The following is a 23787-nucleotide window of genomic DNA, read 5'->3' as shown; positions in this document are numbered from 1 at the left end:
GCGTGGTGAAGACGAAGCAGAGGCATGGGAGGAGATGTAATCACTGATGGAGAACTGAAAGTTTGGGCGTCGTGGAGGCGGGGCGGAATTTTATTAGGCAAAATAAATATTCAAATTAACGAAGGGTACGTCAAAGTTGTAACTAGCATTTGCACCTGATGTTGCAAAGGAAACGCCGTAAGGCATAGAGTGTGGAAGAATAGCGACATGCGAATGGGCATTGTTGAAAGCAAGGGTGGATGATAATGAGTTGCAATTGAAATTGTTAGTTATGTGTATGCTGAATATGGATATTTTGTAAATAATAGTGTGTAGAAGAATAGTGACATGTGATAATTTCCTTCATTTATATAAATATGATGGTTCTCAAATGACTCTTTAGAAAAAAATTGTATATTAGATGAGATTTCTAACTCTAATGCACATCCAGTAAAATGCTTTTACAGCTGATCTGCCATTTGTTGTATTGGTTGTCACTTGCTATTTTCAAAGTTTTGTATGGTGTAAAATGCTAATTAAGTATTTTAATGCTAACAAGTATCTCTGATAATAATGGAGCCGAAGTTCTGGACAAACCCAGAAAGTGCCACTAAGAATGCATACAACCGGACTGATGGGAAATTTTTAGCAAAGGCAGCTGATTTAGGGCCCGATGGCTCCACAGCAGTCGCTGCTATTTTAGTTGATGGGAAAAAACTCTTTGTAGCAAATACAGGGGATTCCAGGGCTGTTATATGTAAAAACGACATTGCTATTGAGCTGACTGTTGATCATGAGCCAAGTATTGAACGCCAAAACATCGAGAAGGGTGGATTTGTGACACTCCTGCCAGGTACCACTACGAATGTTGTGCAGAGATTAATTTTAATGAGAACATACTTAAATAATTTTTTGATTTGTAACTTTCTAATTCTATCTTAATGGTCTAGCTCAAGAGTAACATTTGAATGGTCAGAGGGAGAAACTGTATACTTAATGGCGTTTTTTTTTTATATATTAGGAGATGTACCTCGAGTTCATTTAAGTTCAGAACCAGATGTGAGAGACACGACCATAGATGCAACCACAAAATTTCTCATTTTGGCTAGTGATGGATTGTGGAAGGCAAGGCATTTTTTCCAATCATTTACTTATTTGCATAGTTACTGTTAGATGCATATTTTTTTTTTTCGCAAACTCATCTCATGGGAGAAAGCATCTAGGAAATTTTTTGATTACTGTATTGTCATTAATTTTACTCGAATAGTTCCTCTGAATATCAGAGAGGTTCTTTTTTGAAGTGCTTAAAGAAAGATGCCCCAAGTAACTGCATTGCAAAGAGAGGATTTCCTGTCCCTAGGTGCCAGATCCGAGGGGCATTTATCTGCCCAGTCCCTGGAATTGCACATAGTGTCACCCCTTAACTTATGCTATAGGAATGCAGAAAACTGTAGCGAGAATGGAGGTAAGGTGGTTGGCATAACATTCCGTCAACCTCACCAGTTGAATCAATGCCTGTTGGGAAAATAAAATCTTCTATGGAAATGATACGTAATTATTAACATAAATACTTTTAAAACATCAAAGAATATAGATCAAATATTCTGAAGTTTCAATCGAGATCACAATTTCTCCAGAAGGAAAAACACATTGACAGCAAGTTTAGTTATGTCAAACTAGATTAAACCTACCGATTGGGAAGAGGTAGAAGAACGATTGAGAATAGCAATAAGGAGGTGCATAGAGCATCTCTGAAAAGCCTAAAATCTGTAATGAGCTCAAATGACCAAAACAGGTCAACAGGACTGGGAAGAACAACGATTGACTGCCTAGAGCATCTCTGAAACAGTCTAAAATCTATGTTAAGGAAAGAAAGGAAAAGTAGAGAATAAGATGGAAAAGGGATCCGGGTGGACTCAAAAAGGGGGGAAAATCCAGAGGTGTTATCCCTAGACAATGAAGTAAGTTAGAGGAAAGCATTCCAGTAGTAGTGTTGCACCAGAAAATGTTTCGTGGAAGTAGCTAGGACTTGGGAAGTTTGAGGAAGAGAAATAACGAGGTCAGAGTGAGAGCCAGAAGAGGAGCCATCATCACTGTAAACCGCAACAAACATGCCAATGCTGAGTTGATAATGGGCCAACGAGAGGAAAAAATATTTTCAAGGATTGAGTTCCAAGTCATATTTATTATTATTTGGACATCTAATTTCATTCTGTCATATTTCACTATTCAATATTCAGGATTGTATGGAATCCTATGACAATTGCAAGGTAGATAACCATGAGAACATAGTTAACTTCAGGTGAATAGATCTAACCCTCGTAATTTTGTGAGGTATGCACAATATTCACTCGAGGGAAGCAACTAAGAGCCATGGACTATCTTATGATTGAGAATGTTGCTGTAATCAATGCTTGACTGGCTACAATGGCTGCTAAAGTGGCTACAGTACAAATTTCCGAGGACAAAGGATAAAAAGGAGTTACTATTAAAATTTAAAATTCCCTCTTAACAAACTCTACCTAGGATTTCTTGAAAATTTTAATTTACCAGCCTTTGCATTTCATCAAAAGATAAGAGCCTTACTATAAAAGAAGGATTGAAACTGAAAAGTAATGAGCTGTTATCATTTTTTTCCATTCCGCCAGTCACAAAACATTAAACATGTATGTACCAGTTCACTCTACATGATTCATGATTTATTGCGGAAATGGTAAAAAACTCAATGCTTATTTCTTCTGATCTCAACAGAAATTTGCATTTTGAAATCTTATAAATCTATTAAAATAGTAACAATAGTACAAAATTATATATTATTTTTGAGTGATCAGGAACTTTAAGGCCCTAAAAGCTTTATTATGAGTAAAAGCTTATAATTTCATTGTCTTCTAACAGTTTTGTGTGAACGAACTCTAAATTTCTTGCACCATTCTGACTTGAAGTAAATGCACAAGTGGTATATTGTAGGGAGACAAAGTCAACCTGCAATTGTTTTGGAGAAACCTGTAGAGCTTGTCAATCATTAATCCTTCAAAAGGCCCAGTGCTCTTATTAGTCTTCAATGTGGTTTTTCCTAGAACATACACAAACCTTGTATTCTTTGCCAATTCAATCTACTACAAATCCTCATCTAAGAGTATTTACTTTCTTCCACTGTATTTCTGCTTGCATAACTTATGTCATGTGAGGAGGAATGAGTTCCTCTAAGCTTGAGATAGTCTTTTATGCTTTCAAAAACCTGGTTGATAAATTCAGATCCTTCAATGTTTGGACATCTTTGTAACCAGATTGGGCTACACATTTATATACACCTTTTGGCTCTAGTTTTCCAACCATAAATCTATCCAACAAAAGTATTGACACCTTTTGGCTCTAGTTTTCCAACCATAAATCTCTCCAACAAAAGTATTGTCTTGACTGGAACCATTCTTATGGTGACAATGACAAGAACTTCATGCCGAGACCCCACATTCTTTACATAATGCTCAATAATCGGTGGTAAGTCAGAAATAAGGTCACTGCAAAAGAAATGAATTCCTGGTACAAGTGAATTCACCCCGACAACCAATCCATTCAAACCTTCTATGCTGAGTTTTCTCTGTGCTAAATATTTATACTTTTTCTACCTTCCTTATTTCCAAGAGAACATTATGGTCAGAAAAATTGTTGCAATGATGAAGGGACACCAACCACCCTGTGGCGCCTTATTCAATACATATGATAGATAAACTCCTTCAAAGATAGCAAAAAACAGAGTGAAGGGTGATATAAGAAAAACATGCATGTTCCAACCCACAAGCATGACGAAAATTGTTGCAATTAGGAAGGGACACCAACCTCCCGGGGCCCAAATCGAAGCATTGATTCTTAGTGACACAAAATATGCAAAGATGCATTATAGTATTACAAATTAGCAATGTATACATGGGCAAGAATTCTCTTCTAATCGAATAGAATGCTAAAACAGACAGTATGTGGAAGCAGAATGATAAATCAAGAAAATTGAAAAATGTGTGTATTGAACCTCATAGCTATCCCCTTTCTCCAAGACCTTCACATAAAAAATTTGCAATTTTTCTATTTCAGACATAATCAGCCTTTGAATGCCTAATGATTCCTGCTGTGTTGGCAATGCCTCCAAATCAGAATCAAATACTTGCAGACAGAACTTTTGGCTTGAGTCACATGATGATGATAGTGCTTTCAACCTGCCCTGAAGAGTCTCATACTTTGTGGAAGGTTCTCCCATTCCAGCACAGTTCTGACGTCTAATCCTTTTATCAGCAGCCATCATGGCAGACAAAGATCTCAAATCTAGCCTACCCTTCAAAAAACTCTCCTTTATTCGAACATCTGTAAAGTTTGGCAAGTTAAGAAGTGGTGCTAATTTGTCATAAACTGGCGGAATTTCAAAAGTAACTCCCTCTGCTATCTCCAATAAACCAGATGTTGTTGTATGAGGACCATGTTCTGGAGCAATGTCAAGATGGTTGTAATTCCACAGATTCTGGACTGCATCATCTATGTGAGGACCTGCCAAAGCAGGAATGTCTAATCCATGTGGAGTCCTCTCATCTTTTAGAACCATCTGAGAGCCATGACTTAATTTCCGACCTTTCCTGTTTGATGTACGCTTTGCAGTGGAGGGACCTATGTGGGCAGCAGCAGCTGCTGCTGCTTTCAACTTATTGGCTTTGTTGAACTTTTGTGTATGTTCCCCAAGTATGGTCTGATAATATTCCTCTGATATGTGCTTCTCAAAGTCATCACCATCTTCATCATTGCTGTCTGCATCTTTCCGTGCAGATGAGTTATAACCAGCCTCTGGTTCAACATGGTACCGTTTTCTTTTTAAAACCATCTCTGATGGTAAATCCGATGGCCTCTCAGCCCGAACACCATTTATTTGTGCAAGCACTGTGTCATAACCTGCTTCATTAAAGTCAAAAGAAACAGAACATAATGATCAGAGATGTTAATCAAATTATCCCAACCCAACCACTGTTACATTGTTGTTAAACAAGAAAGTAAAGAAATTTCATACAATGATCTCTACCTAGTTATGATGGACAAAAATAAGGGAAGCCCAAAAACACCCCAATAGATTTCTATAATTCAAAGTAACAAATCAACATCATCTTTATGGCACCTTTAATTCCATTACTCTCATCTTGAATACAGCCATTGGAAATTCAATACCAGAAACAGGGACCTTTCATGAGGGAGAAGGTGGTGTTATTCTTTCGGATAGCTAGAAAACTAAACAATCAAGGCTAACTAATCAACACTCACAAAATAAATAAAATGGTGAATATTGTTGTAAATAATTTTCCCCGACTAGCGGGGCCAATCACTTCAAACAATTTATAAATGGATGATGAATATCTTGGGGCAAAAATAAAGGTAATTGACACAAAGGTGTATGAAAGGTTCGTGTAACAGACAAGAGTATATGGCCTTCCCATAGGTTACAAGAAGTTCTACCTTGTTAAAAGCAGTAGCAATTTTAATGTGCGGGTTAAAAGGTAGAGCTTCCCATTCCAAAGAGTTTGGAGATTCAATACAAGGAACGCGACAACTTTCAACGGGTACAAGCCTCGAGGTAGCATTACTCTATGGGCTAGTCAGAAACACTAAAAATTCAGTATTGGCTAATCAATAGCCACAAAATTCATAAAATGACAAAAATTGATGTGAACGAGTCTAGGTCGGGCCGTGAAGAAAATCATTTTAAACAGCGATAAAATAGGATTACAAATCTCCGGGGGCAATGCATACTTGCCAGATGACAGATGCGATGCACGGCCAGATGCCAGATGCGATGCGTGGCCAGGGATAATGAATCAAACACTTCGAATCAAACGGTGAATATTAATTCCATCATCCAACAACGAAATCAATGGCGAAGAAAGTATAGACACTAATTACAACATACTGTGGAAGTGCCCATTACTTGTCATTAGGTATAGATGTAAAAAGTATAGGAGGGAGAAGAAGCATCCACATCTGTATCAATCACTCTGTAGCTACTGATGCGTTGCTTAATAATGTCACCTAGGGAGTGCCTGGGTAGTACCAATCTATAGTCTACATATTTAAATTAGTGCTGGAAAGGGGTTTAGAAAATTTCAGTCCTTTCATTAGTTGAGTAGGGTTTGATTCCCAACTTAAATCGTAATCTAGAATGAGATTCTTGATTTTGCCCACAATGAAACTCTCTAAATTAGCTAATTTGTAAGTCTATTTCAATTGTTACCAACCTATATCCTTTATGAGCTGGATGATAGGTATCACGCCTCATTACGAAATGTATATATATTTTTATTATCTTATTTTTGAGCCCTGGGGTTGGCTTGATTGGCCTTGGAGTTAGACATTGAACTTCTCAGAAATGGGATGTCACAAGTTCAACTCTTACAATTCCTTTGGGGTTATGCACTGTAATCAATGCTGATGGTCTACCTGGTTTACCATCTATGAATCATGGGGAATACTTGTAATCAATGCTGATGGTCTACCTGGTTTACCATCTATGAATCATGGGGAATACTTGTAATCAATGCTAATGGTCTACCTGGTTTAGCATCTATGAATCATAGGGAATACTTGGAAGGTCTCTGTGAATTTAACAACAGCTATTTAAATTTTATAGTTGATTGTATTGTTTTAAATTGGAGTAGGTTCAAAGTTTCTTTCCATTTTCCAAATTGCATATGTTTATCTCAATTTCCTAACTTGATTGTAACTTGTGAAACAATTTTGTTTTTTCCTCTATTGGTTCTATTATGGTGTTTCTACTTGCATTGACTTCATGGGTTAATTTCCTGTGTTTTATCTTTGGCATATGATATATATTGTTAATTGTAACAATGATCTGCATCAATGAACAAGATTTTTCTAGTTGTGATATATTGCCATGTCCATTTCTCAAACCTCAAAGGTGAAGATTCTCCAACATTTTACTTCTCACATATAATGAATTTCTTGTTTTTCCCCATCATATTTCTAGTTGAATATGTTTCATGTGTAAATACACTATTTTTCAAATAGCTTAAACTGTTCATATATTTCCTATACTTATATGTTCATTTGTCTCTTGCACCTATCCAAAGAAAAAACGCCCAATAGTAGCATTACGTCATGGCATAAAGCAATAGTGCTTCCTTATTGCAAAAATTGCGTTTGTGACAAATCGTTATCATTTTTGATAATTTCCTTCATTTATATAAATATGATGGTTCTCAAATGACTCTTTAGAAAAAAATTGTATATTAGATGAGATTTCTGACTCTAATGCACATCCAGTAAAATGCTTTTACAACTGATCTTCCATTCGTTGTATTGGTTGTCACTTGCTATTTTCAAAGTTTCGTATGGTGTAAAATGCTAATTAAGTATTTTAATGCTAAAAAGTATCTCTGATAATAATGGAGCCGAAGTTCTGGACAGACCCAGAAAGTGCCATCAAGAATGCATACAACCGGACTGATGGGAAATTTTTAGCAAAGGCAGCTGATTTAGGGCCCGGTGGCTCCACAACAGTCACTGCTATTTTAGTTGATGGGAAAAAACTCTTTGTAGCAAATACAGGGGATTCGAGGGCTGTTATATGTAAAAACGGCATTGCTATTGAGCTGACTGTTGATCATGAGCCAAGTATTGAATGCCAAAACATCGAGAAGGGTGGATTTGTGACACTCCTGCCACGTACCACTACAAATGTTGTGCAAAGATTAATTTTAATGAGAAAATTTTTTGATTTGTAACTTTATAATTCTATCTTAATGGTCTAGCTCAAGAGTAACATTTGAATGGTAACAGGAGAAACTGTATACTTAATGGTGTTTTTTTTTTAATATATTAGGAGATGTACCTCGAGTTCATTTAAGTTCAGAACCAGATGTGAGAGACACGACCATAGATGCAACCACAAAATTTCTCATTTTGGCTAGTGATGGATTGTGGAAGGCAAGGCATTTTTTCCAATCATTTACTTATTTGCATAGTTACTGTTACATGCATTATATTTTTTCGCAAACTCATCTCATGGGAGAAAGCATCTAGGAATTTTTTTGATTACTGTATTGTCATTAATTTTACTCGAATAGTTCATCTGAATACCAGAGAGGTTCTTTTTTGAAGTTCTTAAAGAAAGATGCCCCAAGTAACTGCATTGCAAAGAGAGGATTTCCTTTCCCTAGGTGCCAGATCCGAGGGGCATTTATCTGCCCAGTCCCTGGAATTGCACGTAGTGTCACCCCTTAACTTATGCTATAGGAATGCAGAAAACTGTAGCGAGAATGGAGGTAAGGTGGTTGGCTTAACATTCCGTCGACCTCACCAGTTGAATCAAAGATGCATTATATTATTACAAATTAGCAATGTATACATGGGCAAGAATTCTCTTCTAATCGAATAGAATGCTAAAACAGACAGTGTGTGGAAGTAGAATGATAGGTCAAGCAAATTGATAAAATGTGTGTATTGAACCTCATAGCTATCCCCTTTCTCCAAGACCTTCACAAAACAAATTTGCAATTTGCGTATTTAAGACATAATCAGCCTTTGAATGCCTAATGATTCCTGCTGTGTTGGCAATGCTTCCAAATCAGAATCAAATACTTGCAGACAGGATTTTTATTTTCAACTTTGCCATACTGCTGCAAATGTTTGGTAATTTTTTGGTAATCCTCCGTATCTCTTCCAACGTTGGTGAATGAATGCCGCTTTTGTGAATAGATTCAAGTACAGTTTTTTGTTCCAACGTTGGCTTCCATCGATGAGTGGAGCCTATCGTTGTATTTTTCCGTACAGAGATGGATAGATGAATTAATATAAGAATAAGAGATGGATCAACAAAATTCAAAAACACAGGCAGATCCATAAATCTAGCACTCTAAAAAAACAATAAATACCTGATAGTTTTCTGGTCATTGTTGGGTTATTGTAGCCTTCATATTATTCACTAGTGTAGCAACAACTCCACCCCACCGATGGATTCGATGATGAGAGGAGGAGCTCAATGAAAGTAAGATGAGATATATGAAACCCGCCTATGGAGGAAAGTAAATCGAAAGACTCTTTATATAAAACCCAGAAATGGGCAGAGAAATTAGAGGAATTAATGGAAATATGGATCGGTTGATTACTCTGAAATGCGATGGGATCAATTGTGATGCGAAGGCCGTTGAGTGGACCAAGTCTCCCCGTAAAGCATTCCAAGGGAGCCACGTACCTCAGCCAATTACGTGTAAGCGCTCCTTTCTTGCGCCACGGCGAGATGCCAGATGCCGTGCGCGGCCAGGGATAATGAATCGAACACTTAGAATCAAACGGTGAACATTAATTCCATCTTCTAAAAACGAAATCAATGGCACAGGGCACTGGAAGGGAGTCCTTCCGAGAAGAACACCGTAAAATAATTACAGTTTTTGCAAAGAAGTGAGTCCCAAGTTTTTTCGATGGGCATTCCAATGATCTATCACACTTTTTTTAGATATATACTATCGAATTTTCGCCATAAAGTCTTAGAGAATGCTTTAACTATTAAATTTTCGATGCAAATCACATCGAACGATTACAATAAATTATCAGCCAAAGGATTAAAGGATTGGGTACTATGTTTTACCATGTGAAACCGGTGACCATAAGAGTTTTTAAATTCCGAAGTATTATTCATTTAAACTTCAAACCAGCATCCCCAAATAAAAATTGTATAAGCAAATTCTGACATAGCACAAAACCCTAAAACAACTGCACTCCTCCCTCCTAGCTGTCTTATATTATTACAATGAGAAGATTCGATGCCTTTCTTAGACATTATGGTCACTTGGGACCATCCAAAATTTAAAATGGGCGCATGAACTGTAAAAGCAGATAGTAATCATATAAAACGTTTTAACTAGGCACCCTAAAAATTAAAATGGTTGCATCAATGACCCAAAAAAAAGCAGACAGTACTCATATAAAAGCAAATAGTAATCATATCAAATCATTTAAATGGGCATGCTAAAAATTAAAATCGCTGCATCAACGACCAAAAAAATAGCAACGATATAAAATGTTTTAGATTTTTAGTAAAACGAGGGCGAAGGTGATGTTTAGCTATATGTATCTCACAGAATTCATGTATTTCTCAGACATTATGGGAACTCATATAGCGTTAACAAAAATAAGTGATAAAGTCAGACAGGTTGGGTGCAAAACTATAAATGTGATAGCCGGAATTTATGGGAGCCCTGCCCCTTATACATCAATGTGCATGCATTGAATCATATACGTTTGTGTAGATGAATTGTATTATTATCAACGAAGCGCTGAACTACTGAACTAACCATTTAGGAAGTGAAAAGGTTTGGCAACTGTAAGCAGAAATCATAACATTTTTAAAACATTTCAAATTGACGTGATGAAATTAATATAAAAAAAAGAGATGGATCAACAAAATTCAAAACACAGGCAGATCCATAAATCTAGCGCTCTAAAAAACAATAAATACCTGATAGTTTTCTGGTCATTGTTGGGTTATTGTAGCCTTCATATTATTCACTAGTGTAGCAACAACTCCAGGTTCTTTTTTGAAGTTCTTAAAGAAAGATGCCCCAAGTAACTGCATTGCAAAAAGAGGATTTCCTTTCCCTAGGTGCCAGATCCGAGGGGCATTTATCTGCCCAGTCCCTGGAATTGCACGTAGTGTCACCCCTTAACTTATGCTATAGAAATGCGGAAAACTGTAGCGAGAATGGAGGTAAGGTGGTTGGCTTACATTCCATCGACCTCACCAGTTGAATCAAAGATGCATTATATTATTATAAATTAACAATGTATACATGGGCAAGAATTCTCTTCTAATCGAATAGAATGCTAAAACAGACAGTATGTGGAAGCAGAATGATAAGTCAAGCAAATTGATGAAATGTGTGTATTGAACCTCATAGCTATCCCCTTTCTCCAAGACCACAAAACAAATTTGCAATTTGCGTATTTCAGACATAATCAGCCTTTGAATGCCTAATGATTCCTGCTGTGTTGGCAATGCTTCCAAATCAGAATCAAATACTTGCAGACAGAACTTTTATTTTCAACTTTGCCATACTGCTGCAAATGTTTGGTAATCCTCCGTATCTCTTCCAACGTTGGTGAATGAATGCCGCTTTTGTGAATAGATTCAAGTACAATTTTTTGTTCCAGCGTTGGCTTCCATGAGCTTCTCGTTGTATTTTTCCGTACAGAGATGGATAGATGAATTAATATAAGAAAAAGAGATGGATCAACAAAATTCAAAAACACAGGCAGATCCATAAATCTAGCACTCTAAAAAACAATAAATACCTGATAGTTTTCTGGTCATTGTTGGGTTATTGTAGCCTTCATAATTTTCTGGTGATTGTTGGGTTATTGTAGCCTTCATATTATTCATTAGTGTAGCAACAACTCCACCCCACCGATGGATTCGATGATGAGAGGAGGAGCTCAATGAAAGTAAGATGAGATATATGAAACCCGCAGACGAAAGTAAATCGAAAGACTCTTTATATAAAACCCAGAAATGGGCAGAAAAATTAGAGGAATTAATGGAAATATGGATCGGTTGATTACTCTGAAATGGGATGGGATCAATTGTGATGTGAAGGCCGTTGAGTGGACCAAGTCTCCCCGTAAAGCATTCCAAGGGAGCCATGTACCAGCCAATTCTTTTCTTGCGCCACGGCCAGATGCCATGCGCTGCCTGGGATAATGAATGGAGCACTTTGAAATGGACGGTGAATATTAATTCTATCGTCTAACAACGAAATCAATGGCGTAGAAAGGTACAGAGTGGCACTGGAGGGGACAATGAGATAGTAGAGATGCATTGGAGGGGACAATGAGATAGTAGAGATATGGTTGTTTTCTGGATTTTTAATTTTATCAGATAGAGAAACTCTATGTGAAAATGCATATTATATGTATAGAGTCTATTCTTTATTTCAAGTAGAGACCAGATAAATAAAAGAAAACTAAATGTTGAAAATTTGTTGAGATTTAAAGAGATGGTATAATTGAAAACAACAAGAGAAGCTGGAACCATTACCATTCAACTATCCTCTGGTATTAGTTAAACCATAGGACAAAGACCCTAATTAAGTTACGGGGAATAATAACAGAACCTCGAGGGTTAGTCGCAAGGCCACACCATTAGCCATCCTAGAAACAGTTCCTCAAGGACTCTTGCACAATCTCATGCATGACATTAAGAACTGAAATTTTGAAAATAGAAAACAACTGTATAAATAAATACTATTATCATGCAGAGTTAACCATATAAAGGGATCTGTATAAATGGCTCAAAGTTTATAAATATTATACAAATTTATGTTCATATACAAATTATAAAACTACTAAGAGATACCATATTTTCATCATTATAGAAATGGAACCAATATTAAGCATTACTTAAACAACGCAAGTAATAAAAGAAGAACTTTAAACATAATGAAATAGTGTGAAACTACAGAACTGTAACGATTTATAACCATCCGACACATGGAGCAAATGAAGACCATTACCACAAGAAGTCGCAACTAAACAAAACGAAGGTACTGAACAGTTCTAAAAAAAACGTAACAACATAACATTACAGTAAACCCCTCTCAACAGTGTCGAGGGTTTATTTAAAGAATTCACAATTTAGTAGGTTAAGAAGGCCAATTGATACAATCAATAACTAGAAAAACCCCAACTCCGGTATTGTTTGGAGAATTCTAGCAGAGTCACATGCAAGTCTATACACATGAATATGAAGAAAGAACCTCATCAAAACCCTGACAGTGGGTTGAAACCTATAGAAGCGAGCCCGCGGAGGAAAAGCACTTACCTGCACATTAAACATTTATTATCAACCGCTGATAAAGAATCTTCCAACCTTAGCAAAAAGAAGATGCTTACGTGTGGAGGAATGGTAGTCGCTTGGACATTTTGTTCCATGTTCATGAGTACCATGAAAACATTAGAACCCTTTGGAAGGATCCTCGGCAGACTTAAATGCTTTATGAGAGGTTATGCACTTCCCTCCCAGGAGAAGGGGCGTATCTTGTAGCCACCTTGAGAAAAATTTTGATATGAAACCAAATGCACCATTGCCACGGAAAAATGGAATCCTAGGCATGCAAACCAAACCATGAGTGTTACAGTAACTTCAAAGACCAAAATATGCCGTGAAAAGTGAAACAGGTATGCAAAAATGACCTAACCAGTTAAGAGTTGAAATAGAAGGCAAGTGGATTCGGCCCAATTGCACCCCTACATCGAGGAAGGACGCCATGGTTCGCAGAAGTTCAAACCCTAGGGTTTCACCCTTCATCACCGAAGCCATCGATACCAAAATAAAACAGAGCAAATGACACATGATGCTATGTTAGTTACTCGATCACCTATTCGGCGCCCTCCTAGCCATACGATCCAAGAACCTGATAAGAATATAAATGGGCATGTTGATCCCAAGGATTGGTTGCCAAGTGGACGGGGTTATTAAGGCTAGCAGAGCATGCAGATGCCTCTATGTGGGGATAAACGCTCTTTTCTTGCGCCGCGGCCAGATGCCATGCGCTGCCAGGGATAATGAATGGAGCACTTTGAATCAGACGGTGAATATTAATTCTATCGTCTAACAACGAAATCAATGGCGCAGAAAGGTACAGAGTGGCACTGGATGGGAGTCTTTCCCAGAGGAACGCCTTACGGCATAATTATCTATGGAGACTCGAGAGTTTGGGCGGGGTGGACACAAAGTCTCGGCGTGGTGAAGACGAAGCAGATAAATCGTGCGGAGGTTGCTTCTTAATGGAGGGTTTTCTTTATTTTCTTTATGCTCCAACCAAGAATCTAAAGTCTCTACAGTTAAGATAAACTTTAAAATTAAAGAAAACATCGATAAATTCAAAAGATAAATAGTACAAAGGTCGTCCATGAAAGTTTGAGACCTTTTGTCTTAAAAAAATACATAATTTTCTTTCAATTATTTTATTATATTCAAATTTTAATAAGAATATTAGCTTATTTTAATGTTTTTTATATTCTGCAATTTCTATTATAATTTTCTTCTCTAATTTCTATTAATAAAATTATTAAATTTATTCTAATAAATATTTTAATATTTTCCATATTTAATTTTTATAATATTAATTTTAATAAAATTATTAAATTTATTCTAATAAATATTTTAATATCTTCCATATTTAATTTTTATAATATTAATTATATATATATATATATAATATATATATATATATATATATATATATATATATATAATTGCAATAAATAAAAATTAATTCTTAACGACTAGTTTATAATTAAATATTATTTTCATTATTTTAATAATTAATTAACTAACAACTAGTATTTTATTTTTAATTTTTCTAAGATTATTAATATTATTTAATTCTTATAATATTATTAATTAATTAATGAAATTAATATAGATATATATAATTAAAATAAATAAAAACTAATTCTTAATGACTAGTTTATAAGCTAGCTTTAAATTTCAGCCAAAACCACCTAAGGCTCAAGTGGGAGTGGTATAAAGACATGAAGGCCTGGTTAAACTTTTGGGAGATCAACGAGAATGATGCTTTGCAAAACATTAATAACATTAAAAATATTGTTACGCCTAATTTCAAAGAAAAAAAGTGGTGTGAGAAAGATTTAGCAGCTAAAAGGAAATTAAGTTATTATAAGAAGGTCATAAACCCCACCCTAGAAAGATCAAAAGTATCTCTCTGTTTTAACTAGCTCAAAGAAGAAAATTAATATAGCGAGGATTAGAATGAACTCTCATGAGCTCCATATTGAAACACGTCATTCCTAAAACACCATGAATGGAAAGGATCTGCCATCACCATGGATGGAAAGGATCTGCCATCTCTGTGAGAATAGGAACATTGAGGATGAAAACCACTTCCTCTTAGAGTGCCCCGCATACAACCGCATTAGATCTAAGTTTCATAATCTTTGTCGCAACACTTACCTTCCTAGCCTTCTAGGATGTCAAAATTATAGTGAGCTTTGGAGGCTTCTCTCCAAGCTTTTTGAGCATAGGAATAAAATCTTAGATCAAACTAAGTAATTTGTTTCTTTAGACCCAATAGACCAAAGTTAGGTCTCAGTGGACGTTAACCACCATCATCATCAACTAAATATTATTTTATTTATTTTAATAACTATTTCTTAACAACTAATTTAGAACTAAATATTATTTTATTTGATTTAATAATTAATTTACTAAGCTATTTAATCTTTAAAATTCACTAATTTTTTCTCCTTTGTTTAGATAATGAACCATATTAATTGGTTAAAGACCAAATCCTAATAATATGATTAATCTCAAAAACATTTTTATTTACAATCTAAATTACAAAAATCTAAATCTAACCAAAAAACAATTATTATTTGTAACCCAATGAAAATTAAAAGAAGAAATGTAATTATTCTTCGCCCAATAAAAATTTGAAAAAAGTAAAGGGGTACGTATTTAAGATCTTTGATATCTGTAATGTGTTCGAGGTGATTCCTCCTCAAATCATAATGCTTCCAAATTGTCAAATTCTACAATAAAGAAGAGGAGTCTTTGTGTACAATGAAACAATGAACTTTTAATATAAACCCGCGATCATACTTTTATTAATACAATTTTATTAGGCAAAATAAATATTCAAATTAACAAAGGTTTTTATGCAATTTAAATATAATTAAATATAAAGTTTTTTAAGAATTTCTAATTAAATATATATCATATTTTTATTATTTTTATTAAATATTATTTATTTATTACAAAATACTATTTAAATATTTATATATATTTTTATGGATATCATTTTTACATAAAAAACAAAAAAAAATATTTAAATAATATTAATATTATTTAAAAAATTATAATAAACATTATTAATGGTGAATAATTTATTATATATTAAAATAATAATTTTAAAATATTTATAGCTTAAGAGGGTGGTGAAGTTGGCAAACACCATATTATGAAGTATTATGTAAAGCATGAAATTCTTAAGATTTAAGGTTCAAATCACCATAATCAACCCCATTAATGATGACATGGTGTTTTGTTAAGGCACTTCATGGTGAAAATGTCAGTGGTTCAAAACCTCGGGGGTAAATATCTGGGGTGTGATGTTAAGGAACTTCATGGTGAAAATGTCACGAGTTCAAAACCTCATGGACGGAGATCCAATGATAATCAGGGATAGTGTGGCATGGTCTAGGTGTGATCCCTAGGGGATTTTGATGGCTTAGATGCTCTTAGTTTGTGGCTACTCAAGCAACAAGTTAGGTCACTGATTCAAAACTACATGGGCAAAAATTCAGCTATGCTAATGGTCGATGTGGCCTAGGCCAGTTGCAATCCCAGGGTGATTTTGACAGCTTAAATGCCCTTAGTGTGGGAAAGTGTAACTAATTTGTTTCTTCATAATTGTCATTTGACTCACGTATTTATCAAATCGGGAAAGAAAATGATGTAAGAACAAAATAAAATTTTAATTTTGTAAAAGCATGGGTTTCATTGTCAAAATATTTGTCATTAGGTCTCTTAAGGTTTACATGAGTCAAAGTGTCCTTTTCATAATGTAAAACACCCTTCCAGGCATTTGTATCAAGAAAATAAAAAGTATTTTGTATTTGGAATTGTGTAGAATGATCCCAAGGCCAAGTCGGCCAACCAAGAAGAAGTCAACCTAGAGAGGGCTAATGGAGCCTCTTTGAAGGGATATCAAAAGAAGAGATTTGACCTCATTTAAATAGAATAAGCAAGCATCTATTAGGCTTGATCTGAAATTTGAGTGTTATAAACATGACGTGCAAGAAAAATATAGTGCCAAAAATACGAAAATATAATGCCAAAAATACGAAACAATAATGCCAAAAACACAGAAATATAACATGAATTGAAACAAGTTTCAAAGATATTTTACTGCTTAGAAGTAGGATACAATGTTAACTTGCCTTTTCGAGGGGGAAACCTCCAACAGAGCAGAGCTAAACTACAATAAAATTTGATGATTCTTCCCATGCTATCTAAGTCTATTTATAGCTTGATGACATCCAAAACCCTAACTACTAGTGATCCCTTGCATAATATAGGTTAGCCACTTTATATATTAACTATGGCCCATTTATAACTAATAGTGGTCCCTTCTCTATAACACGAGTCAACCACTTACAATTATTATTAATGTGGATAACCGCTTACATGCTTTATTGACTCAACTAACTAACTATGACTCTCACGGGGCCCCTTGGGCTTATTACATAATGAAATGGGTCAGGGTTGGACCCTAACATGCTCTACCACATCAAAATAAGCTTTTTCCTCGAGGCTGAAGTTGCGGAAACTACTGAAGAATAATGGTTGGTTTCCATGTTGCATCTTATAGAGAGGTGTCTTTCCACTTGGTGAAGACTTCCTTAATCGTGTGGTCACGGAGATGTCTTTCGCGAGCGTCGAGGACCTATTCAGGTCAGAGCCAAAGTCAACCTTCCTCATCCAATTATGGCAGACTTGCTTCAAGTTTGCAATTGTTCCCCACAACTTTCTTGAGGCAGAACACATGGAAGATTGGGTAGATTTTTGAAGTAGTCATCAGGGCTAGTTTATAACTGACTCCTCCTATACGCTGAAGTACTTGATAAGGCCCATACAATTTTGGGGCTAGTTTTTGGAAAACCTTTTCTTTAAGAGAGGTTTGATTCTAAGGATAGAGTCACAGGAACACTTGGTTACCTACCTGAAATGATCTCTCTGAATAGTGTCAGTTGGCTTATTGCTTCATTCAATTTTGAGCTTGATGTAGGTTATCTTTGAGATGAGCGATCATGGTGGCATGGTTCTGCAGAAGCTTATCAGCTGCTTATACTTTGGAAGATCTAGGGATATAAGATGCTGGTGAAGGTGGGAGTTGTCCATACAATGCCTCATATGGAATTATCTTGGTGGCTTCATGATAGTTAGTATTATACATCCATTTAGTTTCAGACATCCACTGTACCCATTGATGTTGCTTGTCTGAAGTGAAGCATCGGAGATAAGTCTCCAAACATTTTTTGATTGCTTATGTTTGATCACTAATTTAGGGATGATCAGTTGTACTCTATTGGAGTTGTGTGCCCCATAGCTTGAAAATTTCTTGCCAAAAATTGATGGTGAAAATTGGGTCTCATTCAAACATAATGGAATTCGGCATGCCATGCAGTTTGAATATTTGGTCCATGAAAACCTAAGCTGCCAATGTTGGGGTAAAGGGGTGCGGTAGAGCACCAACATGAGCATATTTGGAAAGTATGTCAACAACCACCCTGATGACTTATTTGTTGCTTGATTTTGGGAGACCTGTAATGAAATCCATGGAAACATTTGTCTAGATAGAAATAGGGAGTGGCACGGGTTGTAAGGTTCCTAGTAGCTTGATCATTTGCCCTTTGTTGCATTGGCATACTTCACATTCAACTACAAAAGTAATAATGTCATGCTTCATGTTGGCCCAAAAGAAAGAACGTTGTGCTCATGCATAAGTCTTCAAAAAGCTTGAATGTAATGCAATTTGAGAGGAGTGAAACTCTTAGAAGATGTGGGCTTTGAGGGTGGAGGTTGAGGATAACACTATCTGATCCTGACAGTAAAGAACTTCATCCTTCCAAGAGTAATCCCTTGAGGACTTAGGATCTTCTCATAATATGTTAATGAGATGGGATAAAGAGGAGATGGAAGAACCATTCATTACAAGTTGATTATATCAAATCTAGTATGGGTAGATAGAGTGATAACAAGGTGCCCTCTCCTTAAATTGGCATGATAAGGCATTGACCACTACATTGTCACACCCCTTCTTGCCAATTATCACATAATCATATCCCAACATTTTTGTGAACCATTTATTTTGTTGTGCAGATGATATACACTGCTGTATGAAATATTTTAGGCTATGATGGTCATTGTGAATTTATAAATGACACCCCAATAAGTATGGTATCTTAGTGTCTACTGCATGTAAGATGACCATCATTTGCTTATCATATGTAGATTGACGCAGATGTTCTTCACTAAGTTGTCGACTAGTGAAAGCCAATGGTCTACATTCTTGCATTAATACTACACTAATGCCCATACCTAAAGCATCACATTCAATCACAAAAGGTTTTGTGACGCTTGGAAGGACCAATACTGTAGTGGAGAACATGGCTTGTTTAAGAGCAAAGAAGGCCTACTGAGTTGTGTCAGTTTAGAGAAATGATTTTTTGTTTAGAATATTAGTGACGGGTCGGACAATGTGTCTATAATGGCTAACAAATTTGTGATAGTAGTCTGTGAGACCCGATTAGAGGACATTTCAACTCAAAAATAGCCACATAAGAAAAAATTATGAAACTAATAAAATAAGCCCTTTAGACATATTCAACTGAAATAAACAGAGAGGAAATAATTAGAAACTGCAAATAAACATTGTATACCTCCAGATCTTAAAAATGATGTAGCTAGGACTACTAGAAACATTTTCGCATGAAACGAAAGGGGTTCCTCACTAGAATAGATACTCCTAACATAATAGAGCAATCCTCTTGGCCCGAAAGTAGTTAGAAAAATTAGATCTAGGAAATGACAGTCAGATGTAGTTCTATCGACTGCAGATTTGGATCACCAATGGATGCAGCCCTCAAATAGCTCTGATACCATGTAGGAATTTATAGGGTAAGTTCCTCAGACAGAACGCCAAAGGAAACCACTCAGAAATAGATCACAGATCAATACACCAGTATTGTTGACGTGGTTAAAACCCTCAAAGAGGGAAATAGTCCATGGCCTGAGCCAACATGGCCACTTTAGGAAATTTATTAATAAAAGAACGAAAATTTACATAAGCTTCTCTCATCAATGGTTACCCTACAAATGACCCTCGATGTTCTTTAAATAGAGATCATGGACCAATTGGGTGTTAATCCATGGATCAACTATCGGTAATACCAAGGAGAGAATGAGTCATTGGATAACTACATATCGTGACCATTGGATTGTAAGTTACGAAAGTACATAGTAAAGAAACACACTTTATACTTAACTACTTCCTATGTGTCAGAATATCCTAACAATTGTAGAAGGTATAGTAAAGAGCAATGATGTGGAAAATTTAATGGATACTACACACAACTATGTAAAGTTGTTTGCAGATTGTTCCTTATACCAGTTGGTTTGGAATTCATGATGTTGCACGTGACATGGAGAATTGTGTATCTATGGAAGGTCAGTATTTCCCTAACATCGATGCCATTTTCCCTGACATCGACATTCGTGATAATTGCAAGAGGCTCTCCCTTTAGTCAATACATATTTCCTAGTCTATAGGCCCATTAATGCAGTTGGGTTGTATATGCCCACCATTAGATTTAAACAAGTACATTATCTAGCAGTGGGCATATATAGGCCAACTGCATTAATGGGCCTATGGCCTGTTAAATATTGGTTGCCCTCCCTTTATAGTAGTAATATGATGTCTCAGCCACCAAAGGAATTGAGATGTCCAAACTCTGCCACCAAAGGAATTGATATGTCCAAAACTAGTTACTCTGAGACATGATTTTTAATTGAAAGTGAGTCTGAAAGCATTTTCCCTTTACCCCCTATATGTTAGGGTGTTAGATTTAGATAACACAAGGCTACAATTATTGCCAAAATCATTGTGGAAAATGAAACAAATTGAATTTCTTTGTCTAAATTATACTGAAATTGTAGATGTGCATTCAAGAATTCACAATATTTAAAACCTTTAATTTTTACATCTTAAGGGATGTATAAACTTACAATCATTTCCATGTGAAATGAGATCTCTAAAAATTCTCAATTTTCTGAATATCGAGGGATCTCTTCATTTAAAAAACATTACCATTTGGAATCACATAAATCAATGATTTCAAATATTTGGATCTTGTAATCTAGTGTCAATTGGAGGTGATTCCTCTTGAAACTATAATGTTGTCAAATTGTCAAATTCTACATTAAAGAAAAGGAGTCTTTGTGTAGAATTAAATTTTAATTTAAGGAGGCTATGATCATAAATTTTATTAATAAAATTTTATTATGTAAATTAAATATTTAAATTGACAATGTTTTTAATGATGAGTATTTTAATAATTTCGAATTAAATATATATTATATTTATATTTTTTTAAAATATTATATATATATATATATATATATATATATATATATATATATATATATATATATATATATATATATATATATATATATATATATATATATATATATATATATATATATATATAGAATATAATATAATATAATATTATTTAAATATTATAAAATATATTATTAACCATAGATGATTTATTATATATTAAAATAAAAAATTTATAATAATTAAAAAAAATAAAGTTCAATAGTGGTGAGAGGGTGTTTTGTTAAGACACTCTACAATGAAGATTCAAAACCTCGTGTGAAAAGATCAAACAATGCTAATGGACGAATGTGATCTCGGGGTGATTTATATGGCTTAAATGCCCAATTAATAGATTTCATTAGATAAGTAAAATATGAGAGAATTGAACATATTGGTTTATAAAATGATTTCACTCATTTTAGATTTTTGTGATTTATTTTGTTTTCGAAATTTTCTTTCCTAAAACAATCTACATAAAAAAATTAATTTCATTAAACATGTAGAAAAAAATGAGATTGAATTTACAAAATCAATTATACTTATTTTTACAATATTATTTCATTAAAATAAATTTATCAAAAAAAAATTAATGTTTTTTTTTATCAAAATAATCATTTAAAAAAATATTAATGTAATTAATATTTATTTTAATTTTCTTATAATTTAGATATATTTTGTCTAAATAAGTTAGGTTAAAATGCTTTTAATATTAACAATAAATTAATGAATTAATGGAAAGAAGTATATACCATCTTTCCTTCTCTCCTTTAATAAATATAAGATGTGCTTTTATTTATTAATATAAGAAGGTATGTTTTTATTTATTGAATACAAGGTTAATCGTTCTCTCTTGTCACAAGTGTGATTCTTTTTTATTCATTTTATTTATCTCTTTGATATGTTTATCATATCATTTTAGTGTTTCTCTAAAGTTGTGAGTTTTGGGTTGTAGTTATTCTAGGGAAATTTGGTAGTTTCAATGGTTAGTTTAATTGTTAGAATCTCTTATGTTAAAGTTCATTTTTTAAATTTCAATAAGTTTTTTGGGGTTACGTGTGAAATGTACAAGATTAAGTTAAACATAAAAAAAAATATGGACATTTGGAACATCTCTAGTATGAACCATCCAAAATTCATGTTTATATAGAATAATTTCAAGAGCTATCAATGTTTTTCTCATAGGGTTAGATAAACTAAAAAAAATTTACATCCTCGAAGATATTTGGGAGATTTAATGGCTAGTTTAATTGTTAGATTCTTTTATGTTAAAGTTCAATGAGGCTTCAAGAAATTAAATATCATTGAGTTTGTTTTGGCTACATGTGAAATGTATAAGGTTGAGACAAACATGAAAGTTGGTGTGGGCATTTGGAACGTCTCTAGCATGAACTATCCAAACACTTATGGATGTCTAGAATAATCTCGAGAGTTATCAATACTTTCTTCATATGGTGAGATAAGCAAATAAATTGTTAAAACTTGTAAGTATATTGCATTATCTCTTCTAAACCATTACTTATGACTAAAAGTGTCTATACCAGCCTAGATCCATCCTAACTCTGAATCTACCAAGCATGGAGGGGGTCAAATATATGTGAGGTAGAAACCTCTTTTAGATTGAAAATATATTTGATCTCTCTCGGTGCTTGGTAGATCTGGAGTTAATATGGATCTATAATATCAATGTAACAATGATGTCAACATTAATATTAGATTTTGGAAAATATTATAAAAAGATTAATATCAAAAATTAATACATAAGGAGATTAATAATAATGTAAAAATATAAATTTTCATAGTTAAAATTCAAAAACAAAATTAAATTAAAGATATGACAAAATAAAAATGTATATAAAATATTATTATGGAATATTTAATGCCTATGGAGGATAGTTTAAATGGTCGTTGCCATGTTATAAAGTAATGTAAGCCATAATATCTAATGTTCAAATCCTCATTGGGTCAAACAAACAAAACTAACATATATGGACTATTTAATGTATGTTGATGACCACTTTACCACCTATTGATTTTCCATGGAGATTAAATCAGGTTTTTAATAAAAGTAAAATGAGAATACGTTGATATATATAGATGTGAAATTTATATGATTATTTATATTTATCATTATATATTCATATGAAATTGTATAACATATATATTTTATTTATACATTTACTTTTACTTGTAATAGATCCGACATTCAAAAATGTTGGCAAACTTATGTACATAACATTACTTACTTGCATTATACACATCTCCCTTATACTGGGTTGTAGAAACCAAATGGGGAGTTGCAATCAAGAAATGGAAGGAAAAGGCTTTGAAAGAGGAAGCTAAGTTTAATTTAAAAGAGGAAGCCAAGGCATTAAATGAATGTTTCAGTCTAATTCTTTCCTTTAAAAAGTAAAGAAAAGAATCAATGCCACGAGTTCCTAGATGCTTAATTTTTTTACATGCTTTGAAATAAGCGATTGATTAGTAAATATGATTAACTTCATCAATTAAATAAAACAATAAACCTATAGTTTCAATAATGTCATTACCACTATGGAAATTCATAAAATAAATAGTCATATGTTAC

At 34.2% G+C, this 23787-nt stretch overlaps 2 protein-coding genes and 1 long non-coding RNA gene across 3 annotated transcripts; 2 read left to right on the top strand and 1 right to left on the bottom strand.

Moving 5' to 3' along the window:
• Positions 1-552: 552 nt before the first annotated feature.
• On the top strand, positions 553-1152 carry LOC149149988 (putative protein phosphatase 2C 44). Its single transcript, XM_089442652.1, has 2 exons — positions 553-832; positions 1001-1152. Exons 1-2 carry the CDS (start codon positions 553-555, stop codon positions 1150-1152), a joined length of 432 nt encoding a protein of 143 aa, XP_089298778.1.
• A 6254-nt stretch (positions 1153-7406) lies between these two features.
• On the top strand, positions 7407-9289 carry LOC149149987 (putative protein phosphatase 2C 44). The gene is made up of 3 exons (XM_089442651.1): positions 7407-7686; positions 7844-7952; positions 9163-9289. Exons 1-3 carry the CDS (start codon positions 7407-7409, stop codon positions 9287-9289), a joined length of 516 nt encoding a protein of 171 aa, XP_089298777.1.
• A 3254-nt stretch (positions 9290-12543) lies between these two features.
• On the bottom strand, positions 12544-13639 carry LOC149149986 (uncharacterized). The gene is made up of 2 exons (XR_016263132.1): positions 12907-13639; positions 12544-12835 (listed from the first exon to the last, which is right to left on the bottom strand). It is a non-coding gene; the product is annotated as an uncharacterized LOC149149986 (long non-coding RNA).
• Between the last annotated feature and the right edge of the window lie 10148 nt (positions 13640-23787).

This window comes from Pinus tabuliformis, chromosome 9, assembly GCF_031772625.1.
Source record: "Pinus tabuliformis cultivar Carrire ecotype Pingquan chromosome 9, CPIR1, whole genome shotgun sequence".
Classification (NCBI taxonomy): Eukaryota; Viridiplantae; Streptophyta; class Pinopsida; order Pinales; family Pinaceae; genus Pinus; species Pinus tabuliformis.
Note: the sequence above shows the minus strand (reverse complement) of the source record. Positions and strands in the feature narration are given on the sequence as shown.

Excerpts from the sequence above, each read along its gene's own strand:
- LOC149149987 (XM_089442651.1), top strand. The coding sequence starts at position 7,407 with ATGGAGCCGAAGTTCTGGACAGACCCAGAAAGTGCCATCAAGAATGCA. Across the intron at positions 7,687-7,843 it reads ATTTGTGACACTCCTGCCAC|GAGATGTACCTCGAGTTCAT; the intron begins GTACCACTACAA and ends TTAATATATTAG. Across the intron at positions 7,953-9,162 it reads GATGGATTGTGGAAGGCAAG|GCCGTTGAGTGGACCAAGTC; the intron begins GCATTTTTTCCA and ends TGTGATGCGAAG.
- LOC149149988 (XM_089442652.1), top strand. The coding sequence starts at position 553 with ATGGAGCCGAAGTTCTGGACAAACCCAGAAAGTGCCACTAAGAATGCA. Across the intron at positions 833-1,000 it reads ATTTGTGACACTCCTGCCAG|GAGATGTACCTCGAGTTCAT; the intron begins GTACCACTACGA and ends TTTATATATTAG.